General features: G+C 44.5%; 1 protein-coding gene across 5 annotated transcripts in view; it reads right to left on the reverse strand.

Moving 5' to 3' along the window:
- Nucleotides 1-15,494, reverse strand: part of ophn1 (oligophrenin 1) — a 235,478-nt gene that overhangs the window by 81,769 nt on the left and 138,215 nt on the right. For all 5 annotated transcript variants that reach the window (XM_041195078.1, XM_041195079.1, XM_041195080.1 and 2 more), the window contains 4 exons: nucleotides 6,139-6,172; nucleotides 5,950-6,012; nucleotides 5,368-5,442; nucleotides 1,975-2,059 (listed from right to left, as the gene is read on the reverse strand). In XM_041195078.1, the coding sequence (XP_041051012.1) occupies nucleotides 1,975-2,059; nucleotides 5,368-5,442; nucleotides 5,950-6,012; nucleotides 6,139-6,172 (257 nt within the window). The remainder of the gene's footprint in view (nucleotides 1-1,974; nucleotides 2,060-5,367; nucleotides 5,443-5,949; nucleotides 6,013-6,138; nucleotides 6,173-15,494) is intronic.

The raw sequence follows: 15,494 nt of genomic DNA on the forward strand, positions 1-15,494 counted from the left end.
ATCCCAGTTGCAGCTATTTTCAGTCATGTAGGGTGAGCCCATCTACAAAGTTTGGGCCTTACCTCCATATCCACTGTGGCTCAATAAAAGTCATACCTGGGAAGAATATTGACTGCCAAAACTGATGCTTCTCGTTCTCTTTAATCTCCACTGAGAACCTACTGTTCAAAGACTGAGGCAATGACTCCTACACTGGAGAGGAAGCTATTTTAACACACAGCCACAGCCTTGCATTGGCTGGGCTGAAGGGATCAGTTGAGTTCTGTCTAAATGAATGTTGCCCCTACTCCACAGTTGTGTGTTTCTACCATAATAAGATAAAAGCAAAAAACTGCGGATGCTGGAAATCCAAAACAAAAACAAAAATACCTGGAAAAACTCAGCAGGTCTGGCAGCTTCTGCGGAGAGGAACACAGTTAACGTTTCGAGTTCTGTTGAAGGGTCACTCGGACTCGAAACGTTAACTGTGTTCCTCTCCGCAGATGCTGCCAGACCTGCTGAGTTTTTCCAGGTATTTTTGTTATGTGTTTCCACCACAGTTAAGTCTTTCCTTTCTTGCAGTCCCAGTGGCAGTGAACGTTCAGATGTTTGGCACGATGGAGCGCCAAAACAGCATCGAAGGTTCCAGGGAGCTGACTTATGCCTAAAGCCAGAACTTCCTGTTCACCAGAACCTTGCTGACAATCCTACCGGGACCCGTCAGTGAGTAAACTGGGGCTGTCTGCCCGACATGGACACAGACTTTTACCCTGATCTATTTAGAGCTGTTCCTCAAAGAGGTGAAGCTTGCTCGGGGGGGCAGCTCTTGAAATCAATGTCAAAACACAAACCCCACCACCACCTAACCACGCATTGCTCACCCTGGACACAAGCACTGCTCAACACCCCTTCCCACATCAACCAAACCACACCGCCCACCCGCATCAACCCCTCCCCACCCCACTCAGCATCCCAACCCCTGTCTCTCACAACTCCCGGCATCCCCACTCTTCTCTGACATCGCGGTTGGACGAAGGAGCTGGGGTTCCAGGTGGTGACCAAGGGAGCGGGAGGGCTGTGCAGAGCTAGGAGGGGGGGGGAAGGGGTCAGAGGGGGTGGCTCTGGTGAGCAGAACCAGGGGGTGAACATTGTGAGGGTTCGAATTTAAAAATAAATAGGTGACAGATAAGTTTAACAACACTGCAACTCACTGAACTGATGGCAGACTTCAAGGTGCGCTTCTTCAGCTTGTGACAGAAAAGGGGGAGGGTTTGGCCTCACTGGAATTACTGCTCGTCACCCCGGGTTCATGGCTCACCTCACTGATGATCCACACTGGAGCGGGACAGTAAGTCCCAAAGGCCCCAGTGCAAAAACGTAAGGCTGCAGTTCCAAACATGGTCAGCGGGGGTCACTCCCACTCCGCTGCTGCCCAGAAGATCCGGGCCTACATCTACCAGTGAGCAAACGTCTTTGTTAAAACAAATGCAAATCAGGTAAGGCTAGAGAAATATAGCTAATTTCCAGCAAGATAAACTATTTTGAAGGCAGTACCCCTGTTAAAAAAAAAATCTGCCTTTTAAGCTAGTTAGACATGGAGATTTTTTTTAAAAGCTTGGTGAGTGATGGTGATCTGGAGTGTGCTGGCTGAAATGCTGATGGAAGTCGATTAAATAGTAACTTTCAAAAGAAACTTGAATACATACTTGAAAAGAGAAGAGTGGCAGAGCAAGGGAGAAAGATTGTGTGGGGTGGGGGGGGGGTGGCGAGGGGTGGGGGTAGCAGTGGGACTAATTGGATACCTCTTTCAAAGAGGCAGGATGGGCTGAATGGCCTCCTTCTGCACTATAAGGTTCTACGATGTAGCACACCAGCAATCTTTAAACTATTAACAAAATATAGACAAATATATCACTTATGGCAATGCGTAGTAGATGATGGGGGTGCAGTATTGGAAGCATCATCCTTCACTCAGTGACAGGTAAGGCCTCTTACCTGAGGTAGTGCTTCAGTGCGCTGGTGATTGTTTTAATATCCCACTCAACGTTCTGGAGATCAACATCACCAGGATGATTTGGATCTAAGAGAAAAAAATAAAGGAAACCACAATCATTGTAAAAGTTGGCCAATACAAACAGTTTAATAAGCTCAGGGCGCCCTGATCTGTTCCTCGTTTTGTACAGCCCTCAGTTTCACATGGGAGTGAAAGAATGGCCACCAGGGGAAAATTCAGTAATCCCACATTGAGATGGGATATGTCCCCTTATTGCAAGAACTTCCCAGACCCAGTATACTTAAGAGTGGCCTTTCTTAAAAGAACACCCTAAATCCTGCTCAGCGTAAAGTTTTGCCACGTGATTTTTCCTTCTCGTACTTTTACATCAAAGTTTTTACACCCCTTCCCAATTTTTGCAATCCAATCCTGAAGGTGCTGATAACCCTCTAGTACCTCATCCCAAATGACCATTCCCCACCTCAGCCCAAATGGCAATTGGTGGATGCTAGCAGGTCTTCTGAGGGTAAATAGGAATGGGGGCAGGGGAAGGGGGTGGGGGAAACAATGTCTTCCCTTGTCTCAGTGACCACAACTGCACAAGATACTCAAGATGTGGTCTGACCCGTGTACTGTACACTTCAGTGAGATTTCAACTCTGACTTCAACTCCACAATTTGGATTATATATTAGGGGGAGATGGTGGCGTAAGTGGTAATGCCACTACTAATCCAGAAGGCCAGGCTAATGCGCTGGGGACATGGATTCAAATCCCACCATGGAATTTAAATTCGATTAATACATCTGGAATACAAAGCTAATCTAGCAGTAATAGTGACAATGAAATTATCATCGATTGTTGTGGCTGTTGGAGGTCAGTCATCTTAACTCCAGGACATCACTGCAGGAGTTCCTCAGGGTAGTGTCCTCGGCCCATCCAGCTTCAGCTGCTTCATCAATGACCTTCCTTCCATATAAGGTCAGAAGTGGGGATGTTCGCTGATGATTGCTCAATGTTCAGCATCATTCGCAACTCCTCAGATACTGAAGCAGTCCATGTCCAAATGCAGCAAGACCTGGACAATATCCAGGCTTGGGCTGAAAAGTGGCAAGTAACATTCACGCCATCTCCAACAAGAGAGAATCTAACCATCACCCCTTGACATTCAATGGCATTACCATTACTGAGTCTCCCACTATCAACATCCTGGAGGCTTACCATTGACCAGAAACTGAACTGGACTAGCCATATAAATACTGTGGCTACAAAAGCAGGTCAGAGGCTAGGAGTCCTGTGATGAGTAACTCACCTCCTGACTCCTCCAAAGCCTGTCTGGCATCTACAAGGCACAAGTCAGGAGTGTGATGGAATATTCTCCACTTGCCTGGATGAGTGCAGTGCCCACAACACTCAAGATGCTTGACACCATCCAGGAAAAAGCAGCCCTCATGACTGGCACCACATCCACAAACGTTCACTCCTTCCACCACCGACACACAGTAGCAGCAGAGTGCACAATCCACAAGATGTACTGCAGGAATTCACCAAGGCTCCTTAGACAGCACCTTCCAAGCCCACGACCACTACCATCTAGAAGGACAAGGGTAGCACCACCTGGAAGTTCCCCTCCAAGTCACTCACCATCCTGACTTGGAACTATATCACCGTTCCTTCACTGTCGCTGGGTCAAAATCCTGGAACTCCCTCCCTTACAGCACTGTAGTGTACCTACACATGAACTGCAGTAGTTCAAGAAGGCAGCTCACCACCACCTTCTCAAGGGCAACTAGGGATGGGCAATAAATGCTGGCCCAGCCAGCGAAGCCCACATCCCATGAATGAATAAAAAAAAACCCCATCTGGTTCACTAATGTCCTTACCCAGTCTGACCTACATGCAACTCCAGATCCACAGCCTAGTAAGGCACTCAGTTCAAGGGTAATTAGGGATGGGCAACAAATGCTGGTCTTGCCAGCGATATTCACATCCCTTGAAAGACGAAATAAAAATATCTCATACTGTTTTAGTTTTCTTGATGATTGCAATGATTGAACAAGTTGACTGTTGAATCCACTGAAATTGTTGGAAAATTATCCTTTTATGTCTAAATGGTGGACTGGTGTGGCAATATAAGGAATTGACTTTTTCTTAAATGAATGTAGGGAAACCAACTCTACTTTGACACAATGTGGAGTTTTACCTCGCCACCACTGGCGGCCATACTTTTAATTACCAAAGCCCTAAGCTCTGTAACTCCCTTGCTAAACCTCTTCACCTCTCTTTCCTGCTTGAAACTTGCCTCTGTGACTAAGCGCCTGCCTTAATATCTCCTAATATGACACGGCGTCAACTTTTTTCTGTGAAATCACCTCATGATGTTTCATATTTACATGATAAAGGCAGAATATAAATGCAAGCATTGCTACTGTCTTCAATGCACTGCACCATAATACATCATTCCTGACTCTAGTCCAGCCCTTATTCATAATTCTTTCTTTGCAAATTTTCAGACACAGCCCCCACATCTTTTTTAAAATTATATAAACAAGGGAAAGTGATCATAAAGTTAAAAACAGTGACATAGGAGAAAAGGGAATAGAGCTGAAATGAATTAAAATTAAAATTTATTTTTTTTAAATAACTCTCCAATCCCTGCCAAAGGCCAGGCTGAGGGTGTTGGAAGATTTGAACTGTAAAGAGCGCCTATTACCTCAGGTTCGTCCAATCCATCGCGTGGGTCAAAGATCGGGAAAAATGAACACCTTTGGAATTTTTACCAGAAGCAGCGCAATTGGCTAAGATTAAGAGAGTCAGGAAGCAGAGCCCTTCCAGTGTGCAAATTAGCTGCCCCGGCATCTTAGTCTTTCTGCCTTGGTGGCTTACCTCTACTACAGGCACGGGGTGGGGTTTGGGGAATGACCCCTGTGCAGGACATCATAGATAAAATCCCAAAATTCTGAACATTGCAGTCCTTGACTCAGAGATGTAGATATGACAATGGTACCCAAACTAGTCCAATTCTGGTATACCCAATGAAGACTCCCCAAAACATTGAGGTGCAATAATGAAAAGTTTCAGAGAGGGAAAACCAGTAACTCCAAAAATAGATACTTTGTTGAAGCTTTTCGTCTTGCATTCATCAGGACAATTGCAAGAATACCCAATGTTAATGGAAGCAACAACTTTATGCTGTATGAGAAGAGAGTGCTAATTCGTTACCAACCGCTTTCTTCTCATACAGTATAAAGTCATTGCTTCTGTTAACGTTGGTATTCTTGCGATTGTCCTGTTGAGTGCAAGATGAAAAACTTTGCAATTGTCTTTATTCAGCAACACTCAAGTTCCGAATAACCAAATGACAACCAGTAACTTTCTTGTTAAGTTTTGTTCTCACCAAAATACTGCGTTAGTAGTTTCTGTACTTGGAAGCTGCTGCCAACAGTTCTGTAAACACCTTCTGTGGTGATTCCTGCAAAGACAAATAAATCCAAATTCAATATTTTATTAAAATGGGGCTGAATATTAAAAACAATACCTTTTTTCACAATTTTAATTCCTCAGATGAGATCATTTTATTTATAGAGATAGAAGGGAAACTTATTCACTAAATGAGGGGAGGCCATGGAATGGCAGAAAGCAGTATTGGAGGGACAACATAATTGTGTTCTCAGCAGTACTGAGAGCATGGTATAAATCTAGCTCTTGGAGGGGCTAAGTGGGTGATGCAGTGGGTTAGATGAGGGTGTGTACCAGAAGCACAGTAAATCCGCTTCCAGTGGATTCCAGTGATAGGGACACAGCGTAAACTTGCTCCCAGTGCGTTTAGTACTAGGGACAGTGCAAATCTGCTCCCAGTTGGCTATATTGGCAGTCACAGAGTGCAACTCTGTTCAGTGGGATCCTTTGACATTATGACACTGGCTTGAGGTCCTATTGGGTTTTATTAACAATGGGGACAGAAAGCTCATTTTCTCACCTTTGGTCTCCACAGCATTAATACATCTCTTCACAAACTTTAAGCCAAGCTCATTCAGTTGCACTGTGCAAGAAAAGAATTAAAACCAGTGAGGATTCATGGTTAGTCTTACAATTCAATCCGCAGTGCAGAATTTCAAAACGGCCAGTCAAAGTAAACAGAAAGAGTAAAACGTCATTAAACACGTACTTTGCTCTGGTTTTGCATTCGGAGTGATGTAGATCTGGAAATCAAAAGCACATAGACAATCGGTTAATTCAGGAAAGATTTTCCCCTCAGCACATTCATATCTCCCCACTCCAAATTTTCCATATCCTCTCTTAAAGGTGAGGATGCAAACACCTGCTATTGTCCAGAATGCCTAGGCATCAGTTTGGACAATGAGCGTTCGCAGCTTGTGTGACTGCGGAGATTTCTATCCTCAAGTGAAGACTCATTTCAAGTTTGGTTCATTGTATAGCTCGCTAGATGTCTAGCTTACCTAATCCAAGAGCACCAAGGCCATTCTTCACTCAACATTCACACATGCTGTGATTAACTAACCCACCAGTGGCTGAGTTCAAAGCTGGGACATCAGAACTGGAGTAGGCCATTCAGCCCCTCTAATCTGGACCTTGGTGGAAAAAAAGAGAGACGGGGCAGTCCTGTACATAATTTTAGAGAATGAAGCCGGACAAGTGGTAGAGGTATCAGTGGGGGAGCATTTTGCAGATAGTGATCATAACTCTGTTAGATTCAAGGTTGTTATGGAAAAGGACAAGGATGGACCAGAAGTCAGAGTTCTAAATTGGGGGAAGGCCGATTTTAATAAGATCAGATATGATTTGGCCAGAATGGACTGGGAGCAGCTACTTTTAGGTAAATCTGCGTCAGAGCAATGGAACTCATTCAAGAAAGAAATAGGGAGAATACAGGGCCAACATATTCCAGTAAAGATAAAGGGTGGGACCAACAAATCCAGGGAACCCTGGATGTCGAGGAATATACAGGATTGGATAAAGAGAAAAAGGGAGGCTTATGGCAGATAGTGAGGGCTCAAAACAGCAGAAGCCCTAGAGGAGTATAGAATGTGTAGGGGAGGGGGGGGACTTAAAAAGGAAATTAGGAGAGCAAAAAGGGGCATGAAAAAACATTGGCAGATAAAATAAAAGAAAATCCAAAGTTATTTTACAAGTACATTAAGAGTGAGAGGATAATTGGGGAAAGAGTAGGGCCCATTAAGGACCACCGTGGTAATTTGTGTGGAGCCAGAAGACGTAGGAAGGGCTCTAAATGAATACTTTTTGTTGGTGTTCACAATTGAGAGGGACGATGTGGGTATGGAAATCAGGCAGAAGGACTGTGATATAATTGAAGAAATTAGCATAGAAAGGGAGGAGGTTCTAAGTGGTCTGGCAGGCTTAAAAGTAGATAAATCTCCAGGCCCGGATTAAATGTATCCCAGGCTGTTGAGTGAGGCAAGGGAGGAGATAGCAGGGGCGCTGGCAATAATTTTCAATACCTCTCTGGCCACAGGAGAGGTGCCAGAGGACTGGAGGACAGCCAATGTGGTACCGTTATTCAAGAAGGTAGGAAGGGATAAACCAGGGAATTAAAGGCCACTCAGTCTAACCTCAGTGGTGGGGAAACTATTGGAAGCAATTCTGAGGGACAAGATTAATCTACACTTGGAGAGGCAGGGATTAATCAAGGACAGTCATCATGGTTTTGTTAAGGGGAGGTCATGTCTGACCAATTTGATTGAATTTTTCAAAGAGGTGACCAGGTGTGTAGCTGAGGGCAATGCATTTGACTTAGTCTACTTGGACTTCAGCAAGGCTTTTGATAAGGTCCCACGTGGGAGACTGATAACGAAGGTAAGAGCCCATGGGATCCAAGGCAATTTGGCAAATTGGATCCAGAATTGGCTGAGTGGCAGGAAGCAGAGGGTGATGGTTGAGGGGTGTTTTTGTGACTGGATGCCTGTGTCCAGTGGGGTTCCACAGGGAACAGTGTTGGGTCCCTTGCTGTTTGTGGTATATATAAATGATTTAGACATGAATGTAGGAGGGTTGATCAGTAAGTTCACGGATGACACGAAAATTGGTGGGGTGGTAAATACTGAGGAGGATAGCCTTAGATTACAGGAGGATATAGATGGGCTGGTCAGATGAGCTGATCAGTGGCAAATGGAATTTAATCTGGATAAGTGCGAGGTGATGCAGGACAAAGGCGGCACCGGAATACACGAAGAACGGTAGGACCCTGGGAAATACCAAGGATCAGAGGGACCTTGGTGTGCATGTCCACCGGTCCCTTAGGGTAGCGGGACTGGTAGGTAAGGTGGTTAAAAAGGCATATAGATACTTGCCTTTATTAGCCAAGGCATAGAATATAAGAACAGGGAGGTTATGCTGGAACTGTATAAAACACTGGTTAGGCCACAGCTAGCATATTGCGTGCAGTTCTGGAACCCGCATTATAGGAAAGATGTGATTGCACTAGAGAGAGTGCAGAGGAGATTTACCAGGATGTTGCCTAGGCTGGAGAGTTTTAGTTAGGAGGAGAGTTTGGATGGATTGGTATCATTTTCCCTGGATCAGAGGAGATTGAGGGGGGACATGATTGAGGTGTATAAAATTATGAGGGGCATAGATAGGGTAGACAGGAAGGAACTTTTCCCCTTGGTGAATGGCTCAATAAGGTAAGGGGCAGGACGTTTAGAGGGGATGCGAGGAAGAATTGTTTCCACCCAGAGGGTGGGAATCTGGAACTCACTGCCTGAAAGGATGGTAGAGGCAGAAATCCTCATAACATTTAAGAAGTATTTGAATGTGCACTTGTGGTGCCATGGCATACAAGGCTATGGGCCTAGTGCTGGAAACTGGGATCAGAATAGTTAGGTACTTGTTTGACCGGCACAGATTCGATGGGCCAAAGGGCCTTTTTCTGTGCTGTAAACCTCTATGACTCTAAAAGACTTTTTAATCACCAGATGAGTGGCAGTGTGGAATCCCATGATGACAGAAGCAGCTATTGTCCACTAACAGGCATAACTAGCACCATACAGAATGTTCCAGAAGTGATCAAAGCAACAAAAGATGGGCCCAGAACGTGTGCTGGAATGATGCCTTTACATCCGTGGGATTTTTAAAGCACTTCACAACCAACTTTTAAACAACAGCCAATTTTCACACAGCAATGTCCCACAAAATGCAACAAGAAAATCTGCTTTTAGTAAATATTAGCCGAGGGGGGAATATATACCAAGACACGGACAACTCATCTGTTTGTCCCCAAAGTGAAATGTGGTCTTTTGCACCCACCTGAAGAGGCAAGTTTTGACTTAAAGCCTCATTCAAAAGCTTGCACCTCCAACAAGTGTCTCACAAGGTGTCCAGGTTTGGAGTGGCTGCTACTGAATCAAACTAACACTTACACTGATTTTATAACACACACATTGTTATACACGCCAACTGCGGCAGTAAACTGTGTGAAATGTTAAACCGGAGAAACGTAAGCAGGAATCACACTGTTTTAATGAATTAACATTGCAGCCTAGGGACTGATCTATTGCTGCCTCTTGAGCGACATGGAAAATTGACCATTGAGTCGGTCAAGGTCATCGCAGACTTCCCTTGATGGAACTTGTAATCTTTATGACAAGTTACGAATAAGCAAGGCCGTGAACCAGAACTTGTCATCAAACGGGCCAATCAGGGACATAACCCTCAGCACCTCAAGCTTGTTCAACAGTTCTGTTTCTGTATTTACAGAGGGTGGATATAGTTGTAGATAAAGCTGAATCGTAAAACAGTTTGCAGGCAGAAAACTGGCAAATGTCATTTTCCAGTCTCGCAACAAAAAAAAAAACTCCCTACGAGACTGGATGTGAACTATTGAGTGAGATTTTCCAACTCTTCCATTAGGGAGTGTCGCCAGGAGCCCCCACTGCTTCCCTCATCTGCAGAAGGGGTCCTTCTGTGCAGTCTCGTCTTGATTATACAACGCAGAATTTTTTTTTTTTTAAAACCAAACAAAAAAATGTACGTGCTACAGACCAACATTCCACATTAGAGACACATTCTGGGAATCAATCATGGTTCTGTAACCAGCACACTCACATGCTTTCTCTTAGACTTTGTTTGAGCTAAATCCAAATGTGCTATGTTTCCAGTGGAGTGCAAGGGGCCAGTCAGGATGCTGTAACGAGACCTACTTTAGGCTTTAATGGACTGTTAATATTGGATTGCGTAGATGCATTTTTGATTAAACTTCTTGGCTCGCTCCAATACATTACTGGATTTATTGCAGTACTGACCACTCCACAATGACTCCTTCTGCTCACACAGCTTGGACGAGGTGATAAACAGACTAGGGGAAGTAGATGGGTTAATACCAGCGGTGGAGGGATGGGGCCCTTCATTCGTCATTTATTGCCCGCTTAAGACCCTCACTTGGCGTTGGGGCGGTAAAATCGGCCACGGGCCTTCCTGCCCAGGACTCAAATCAGGGTGGAGATGGAAGGCAGCAGAGCGCTCACCCACCACCCTCCCACCTGATCAAATGCCTCCCACCTCCAATCGCTCCACCGGATAGGACAGAAGATTCCGCCCAATATTTCCAAGGATAAAATATGCCAAGGGCGAGTTGTGAACTAGATCATTCTAATTTAGGTTTAATCTCAGCTTTAGCACAACCTAAGCTAAAATCCATCTCAGTTTGAGTTCACCATTAAGTGGGAGGCTTAACCAAAATTAGCCATTGACCAGATCTAGCATTTGCACCAACGTACATCTTGAATTTTGTTCTTGTAAGCCAGTCAGATAAAAAGTGAATGAAGCCCACACAACAGTACATTCCGATGGTGGGTACAAATATCTGGCCTCATAAAAGCATCAGATAAAATTAGTTTTGACAAAACTAGTGTCTTGCACTGCAGATGTTGGAGTTGCTGAATAAAGACAGGAGGAGGAGCAGGAAGATGGAATAAATGAGCACCCAGAGAATGGGAGGAGACTAGTTTCCACCCTTAATTGTTCAATGGGTGGAAGCAAAGACCTGATACTGAACGATGCACAAAGGAAGTCCCCGGTTTGGTCAGGGTGTCAGTCATGGCTCAGTGAGTAACACATTCACTTCCAAGTCAGGGTTCCAGTCCCACTCCAAAGTCTTGAGCACAGAATCTGGGCTAACAATCCAGTTCAGTGTTAAGGAGCTGCTACACCAGCGATACCAACTTTTAAATGAGACATTAAACCGAGGTCCTGCCTGCCCCTCAGGTGGATGTAATGGATCCAATATTTCGAAGAACAGCAGGGGAGCTCTCCCTGGTATCCTGCCTAATACTTATCCCACAACCAACAATATCAAACTCGATTATCCCATTACCATCATATTGCCCTCTGTAGGATCTTACTGTGCACTGATTGGCTGCAGTGTCTCCCACATTACGAATTGCCCCAGGAATGAGGGACTTCAGCTAGATTGGAGAAGTGGGGGCTGTTCTCCTTAGAGATAAGGTTAAGAACAGATTTGATAGAGGTGCTCAAAATGATGAGGGGTCTGGACAGAGTAGATAGGGAAAAATGTTCCCATTGGTAGAGAATCGAGAACAAGGGGTCACCGAGTTCAGATGATTGGCAAAAGAAGCAACGGCAAAATGGGGAATAACTTTTTTTTTTTTAAAAAAAGTATTGCTGAAAAGAGAGACGTTTTGCCACAGCTTTTTTGTCTTGCACTCATCAGGACAAATGGGAGAATACCAAATTTCAAACAATCGCAACAAAAACATTTTTACATAGTAAGTGGAAAGCACTGTCTGAGACTGTGGTAGAAGCCGATTCAATTATGACTTTCAAAAGGGAATGGGATAATTATCTGAAGAGAAAGAATTTGTATGATTACAGGGAAAGGGTGGGTGCATGCGACAAGGAGAGTTGCTCTGGTTGAGAATCATCAAAGACACAAAAGGGCCTCCTCCTTCTGTGCTATAACCCATTCTATGACTCTATAATTTCTATGACTACAATAGCGACTGCACTTCAAAGAAACTGGCTGCAAAATGTTTGGGGATGTTATGAAGAGTATGAAGCAAGGCTCCTGTCCCCTATGGCTGCTCATGACTCCGGCTGGAACATACATGTTTGCAGATGTTGGGTGGAACATCAAGCGGGGGAAGGGGGGTTGAACAGCCAGATGTTTATCACCTGGGCTCAGCTATGACTTCTTGGAGGAGATGCGTGGGAGTTAATGGAATCTGTGGAACTAATATCACCAACCACGCATTATTTGGAGAGAGACGAGTGTATTTGGAAATGTTCTCATTGGCATTTATGATTATATAACGCAGGCTCATTCTCACTATGCACAGCTGGTTACACTAATTAGTTCCAGTTCTCTTAGCCTCATCGTAAACCAACTTGTATCATCTTGTGCCATGAACACGCTAGATTGGGGTGCTTGTGGTGGGGGCATTGGGGGGGAGCACAGGGGTGAGAAAGAGAGCAGAAGCAGCTTAGGATTTGCCCACAGAAAAATCACAGTTCACTGTTAAATCAAAAAAAAAAATCCTACTTCATAGCGAGTTCCGTTCTCGTGAAGAATTTTAAACACAGATGTATTGGTGCTGTTGGCATGAGCAGATCATTTTACGGAAACAACAAGCACAATTTCAAAAGTAACCAGCTCCAGGCAGTATTAGAAGATTCCTTTTTCTCCCACTGAGACAGAGACTGGGGGTGGGTTCTCAGTAAAAGTAGTTTTATATGTCGACGAATCCAATGAAAGAGCAGCTAAAACATCTGGTTCCGAATAGAATTGCAGTGGCACACCGAGTACAGCAGGCGGCAGCAATTACTCATTTTTCACTCAGCAGCTTTCACTCACACACACACCCCAAACTTCTGCAGGTAATGTGGGAAATTAGTAAAGAGAAAAAATTAAAATCAGATATTACTGGAAAATGCAAGTGGAAGGTAAATGTTTTCTTCCATCTTGCTCAGTGAAAAATTTCCCCAAATCCACACTATCTCAGCATCATTTATGAACCCTAGATGTCACAGTGAACAAACACACATGTCTGAACCAACACCAAGCCATGTGGACCAGAATGGTAGGTATCTGCTACAAATCCTGGTCTTGGCTGAATTCACCGGACCAAACTTTGAAGTGCTTTAATTGTTTTCCACGTTCCCTGTAAAAAAGGCGGGGGGGGGGGGGGGGGGGGGGGCGGTGGGGGTTAGTGGATAAGTTACCCATTCGCCACTGTAAACGTCACTGTATCTGTCTTTGCAAATCGGTCTTTAAAAACTCCCTCTAGCCGCGAGGGAAAGTACAGCAACATTTGTACTGGTTTTCCAATGCTTTGGCCTACATCAAATGGACATTGCAGAAAAGCTCTTAGTTTTGGAAGAATGGCTGTTTTTACACAGTGCATGTTTTAAACTTATCAAAGGAAGCTTCTGCTTTTAGTACTCTGAAGTCTGCAGATGTAGAATTGGCTCCAAATGGTATCAGATTAGCATTTAATCACTAAACTACAGAAATGCAATGGGCTGGATTTTACAGCTGCAAATTGGGTGGGCCACTACCTCCTATTCCCTCCCCCCCACCCCACCCAACCCAACCCAAACCCTAGGCATTGCCATGAAGAAAACGACAAGCTCCTCAGCCAGAGCCTGCTTGTCAACCAATCAGCACACTTTTCTCCTGTAGTATTAATTGTTGTGATCCTTTGAAATTTGACATTCTTGCATTTGCCCAGATGAGTGCAAGGTGAAAAGCTTCAGCCACATGTCTCTCTCTCTTTTCAGCTATAGTCATGTGTGGAAAAGAAATTGCAGGTTTATGGGGAGGCAGCGGCCAAGTGGGGCTAACTGGAGAGCGCTTTTAAAAAGAGCTGGCACAGGCACGAGGGGTGGAATGGCCTCCTGCTGTGCTGCATCATTCTTTGATTCCACTTCTGCTTGCTAGTCACTACGAACTTGTTGATCTGCACCCCATTGCATTAAAGCTTGGGTTTAGGGGATGTGGCACTGGTTACACTCCTGTCAGGTTAAGGCGCTGATGTGGAATGCACACTTGAGACGGCCAAAAATCTGGCCTGCGTCTGCCTGTCTACCTCAGGTTTTTATATGACCCACATCCCCACACGTCTAACAAGTATGGGAATGACACTCTTAAATTTAGCTACCAAAAAAAAAAGTGCCAAAGAACTGTACAGAAAAGGACTTTTAACTGATCGTTTTAACACTTTATTTTAGATTGCATTTCTTAATTTTTATTTTTAGCCTTAAAAACCAAAAGGAAAACCTAGAATCCAAAAACGAGAAAGTAAAAAAAATCACAAACGCTGTTGATGCTAGGCCAGTTGAAAATTTCAAAACCAAGACCAATATATTTTTATTATGGCTGAAAAAAGACATTTTGTCGAAGCTTTTCGTCTTGCACTCATCAGAACAATCGCAAGAATACCAATGTCAGGGGAAGCAACAACTTTATACCGAATGAGAAGAGTGCACTAATTAGTGGGCAAGTGGACTCTGATGGTGGTCGAGGCGTTGCCATGGACAATGCACCAGTTAACGGTAACTGACAGTTAACTGCCTAGCATTGTTTAAAATTTTTGTTAGCTGTTATGGAATCAAGGTGGGTAAGATGGAGTTGAGAGTCCAATTAGCCATCCTCACATTATATGGCCAAGCAAGCTCAAGGGGCTGAAAGGCCTCATCCTGTTCCTAAACATGAGTTTTTATTTTAAGCATTGCTGAACCTGAATGAAGAGAGACCAACAAGGCACTGTTAAGCGATCTGACAATTAGCAACTAACACAGTTCACAGACATCCACTCTTATGGTCTAGTCTAGCAGTTCCAAAAGCTTAAGCAAATGTATACCTGCACCAGAACAGATCCTGTGTCCTCATGCCTCTGTAAACATCACTCTTCTTCAGATACCCAGCAGGAAGCCAACAAGAACAGGGCTAACTTATTCATCCTCATGATCTTTCTTCCCTCCTTGCCCTTCAATTCTGCTTTATACTAGATCACCTAGCTAGGATTAGGCATGCACTGTGTAGAGAATTTTTTCTCATTCCCCCCCTCAGTGACATCATCCACTATTGCCATTGACTCAATTTACCAGCTGTCAAAACCCTCATCCATGCCTTTGTTACCTCTAGATTTGGCTATTCCAACGTCCTCCATTAGACAGAAACTGAACTGGACCGGCCACATAAATACTGTGGCTACAAGAGCAGGTCGGAGACTAGGAATCTCACCTCCTGACTCCCCAAAGTCTGTCCACCATCTACAAGGCACAAGTCAGCACTGTGATGGAATACTCCCCACTTGCCCGGATGAGTGCAGCTCCAATAACACTTTAGACGCTCAAACCCATTCATCAGCTTAAACATTCACTCCCTACACCATCAACACAAGGTAGCAGCAGTGTGTGCCACCTACAAGATGCCCAGCAGCGACAAGGCTCCTTCGGCAGCACCTTCCAAAGCTGTGACCTCCACCACCTGGAAGAACAAGGGCAGCAGAGGCAAGTTCTCCTCCAAGC

Source organism: Carcharodon carcharias, chromosome 9, assembly GCF_017639515.1.
Source record: "Carcharodon carcharias isolate sCarCar2 chromosome 9, sCarCar2.pri, whole genome shotgun sequence".
NCBI classification, from domain to species: Eukaryota; Metazoa; Chordata; class Chondrichthyes; order Lamniformes; family Lamnidae; genus Carcharodon; species Carcharodon carcharias.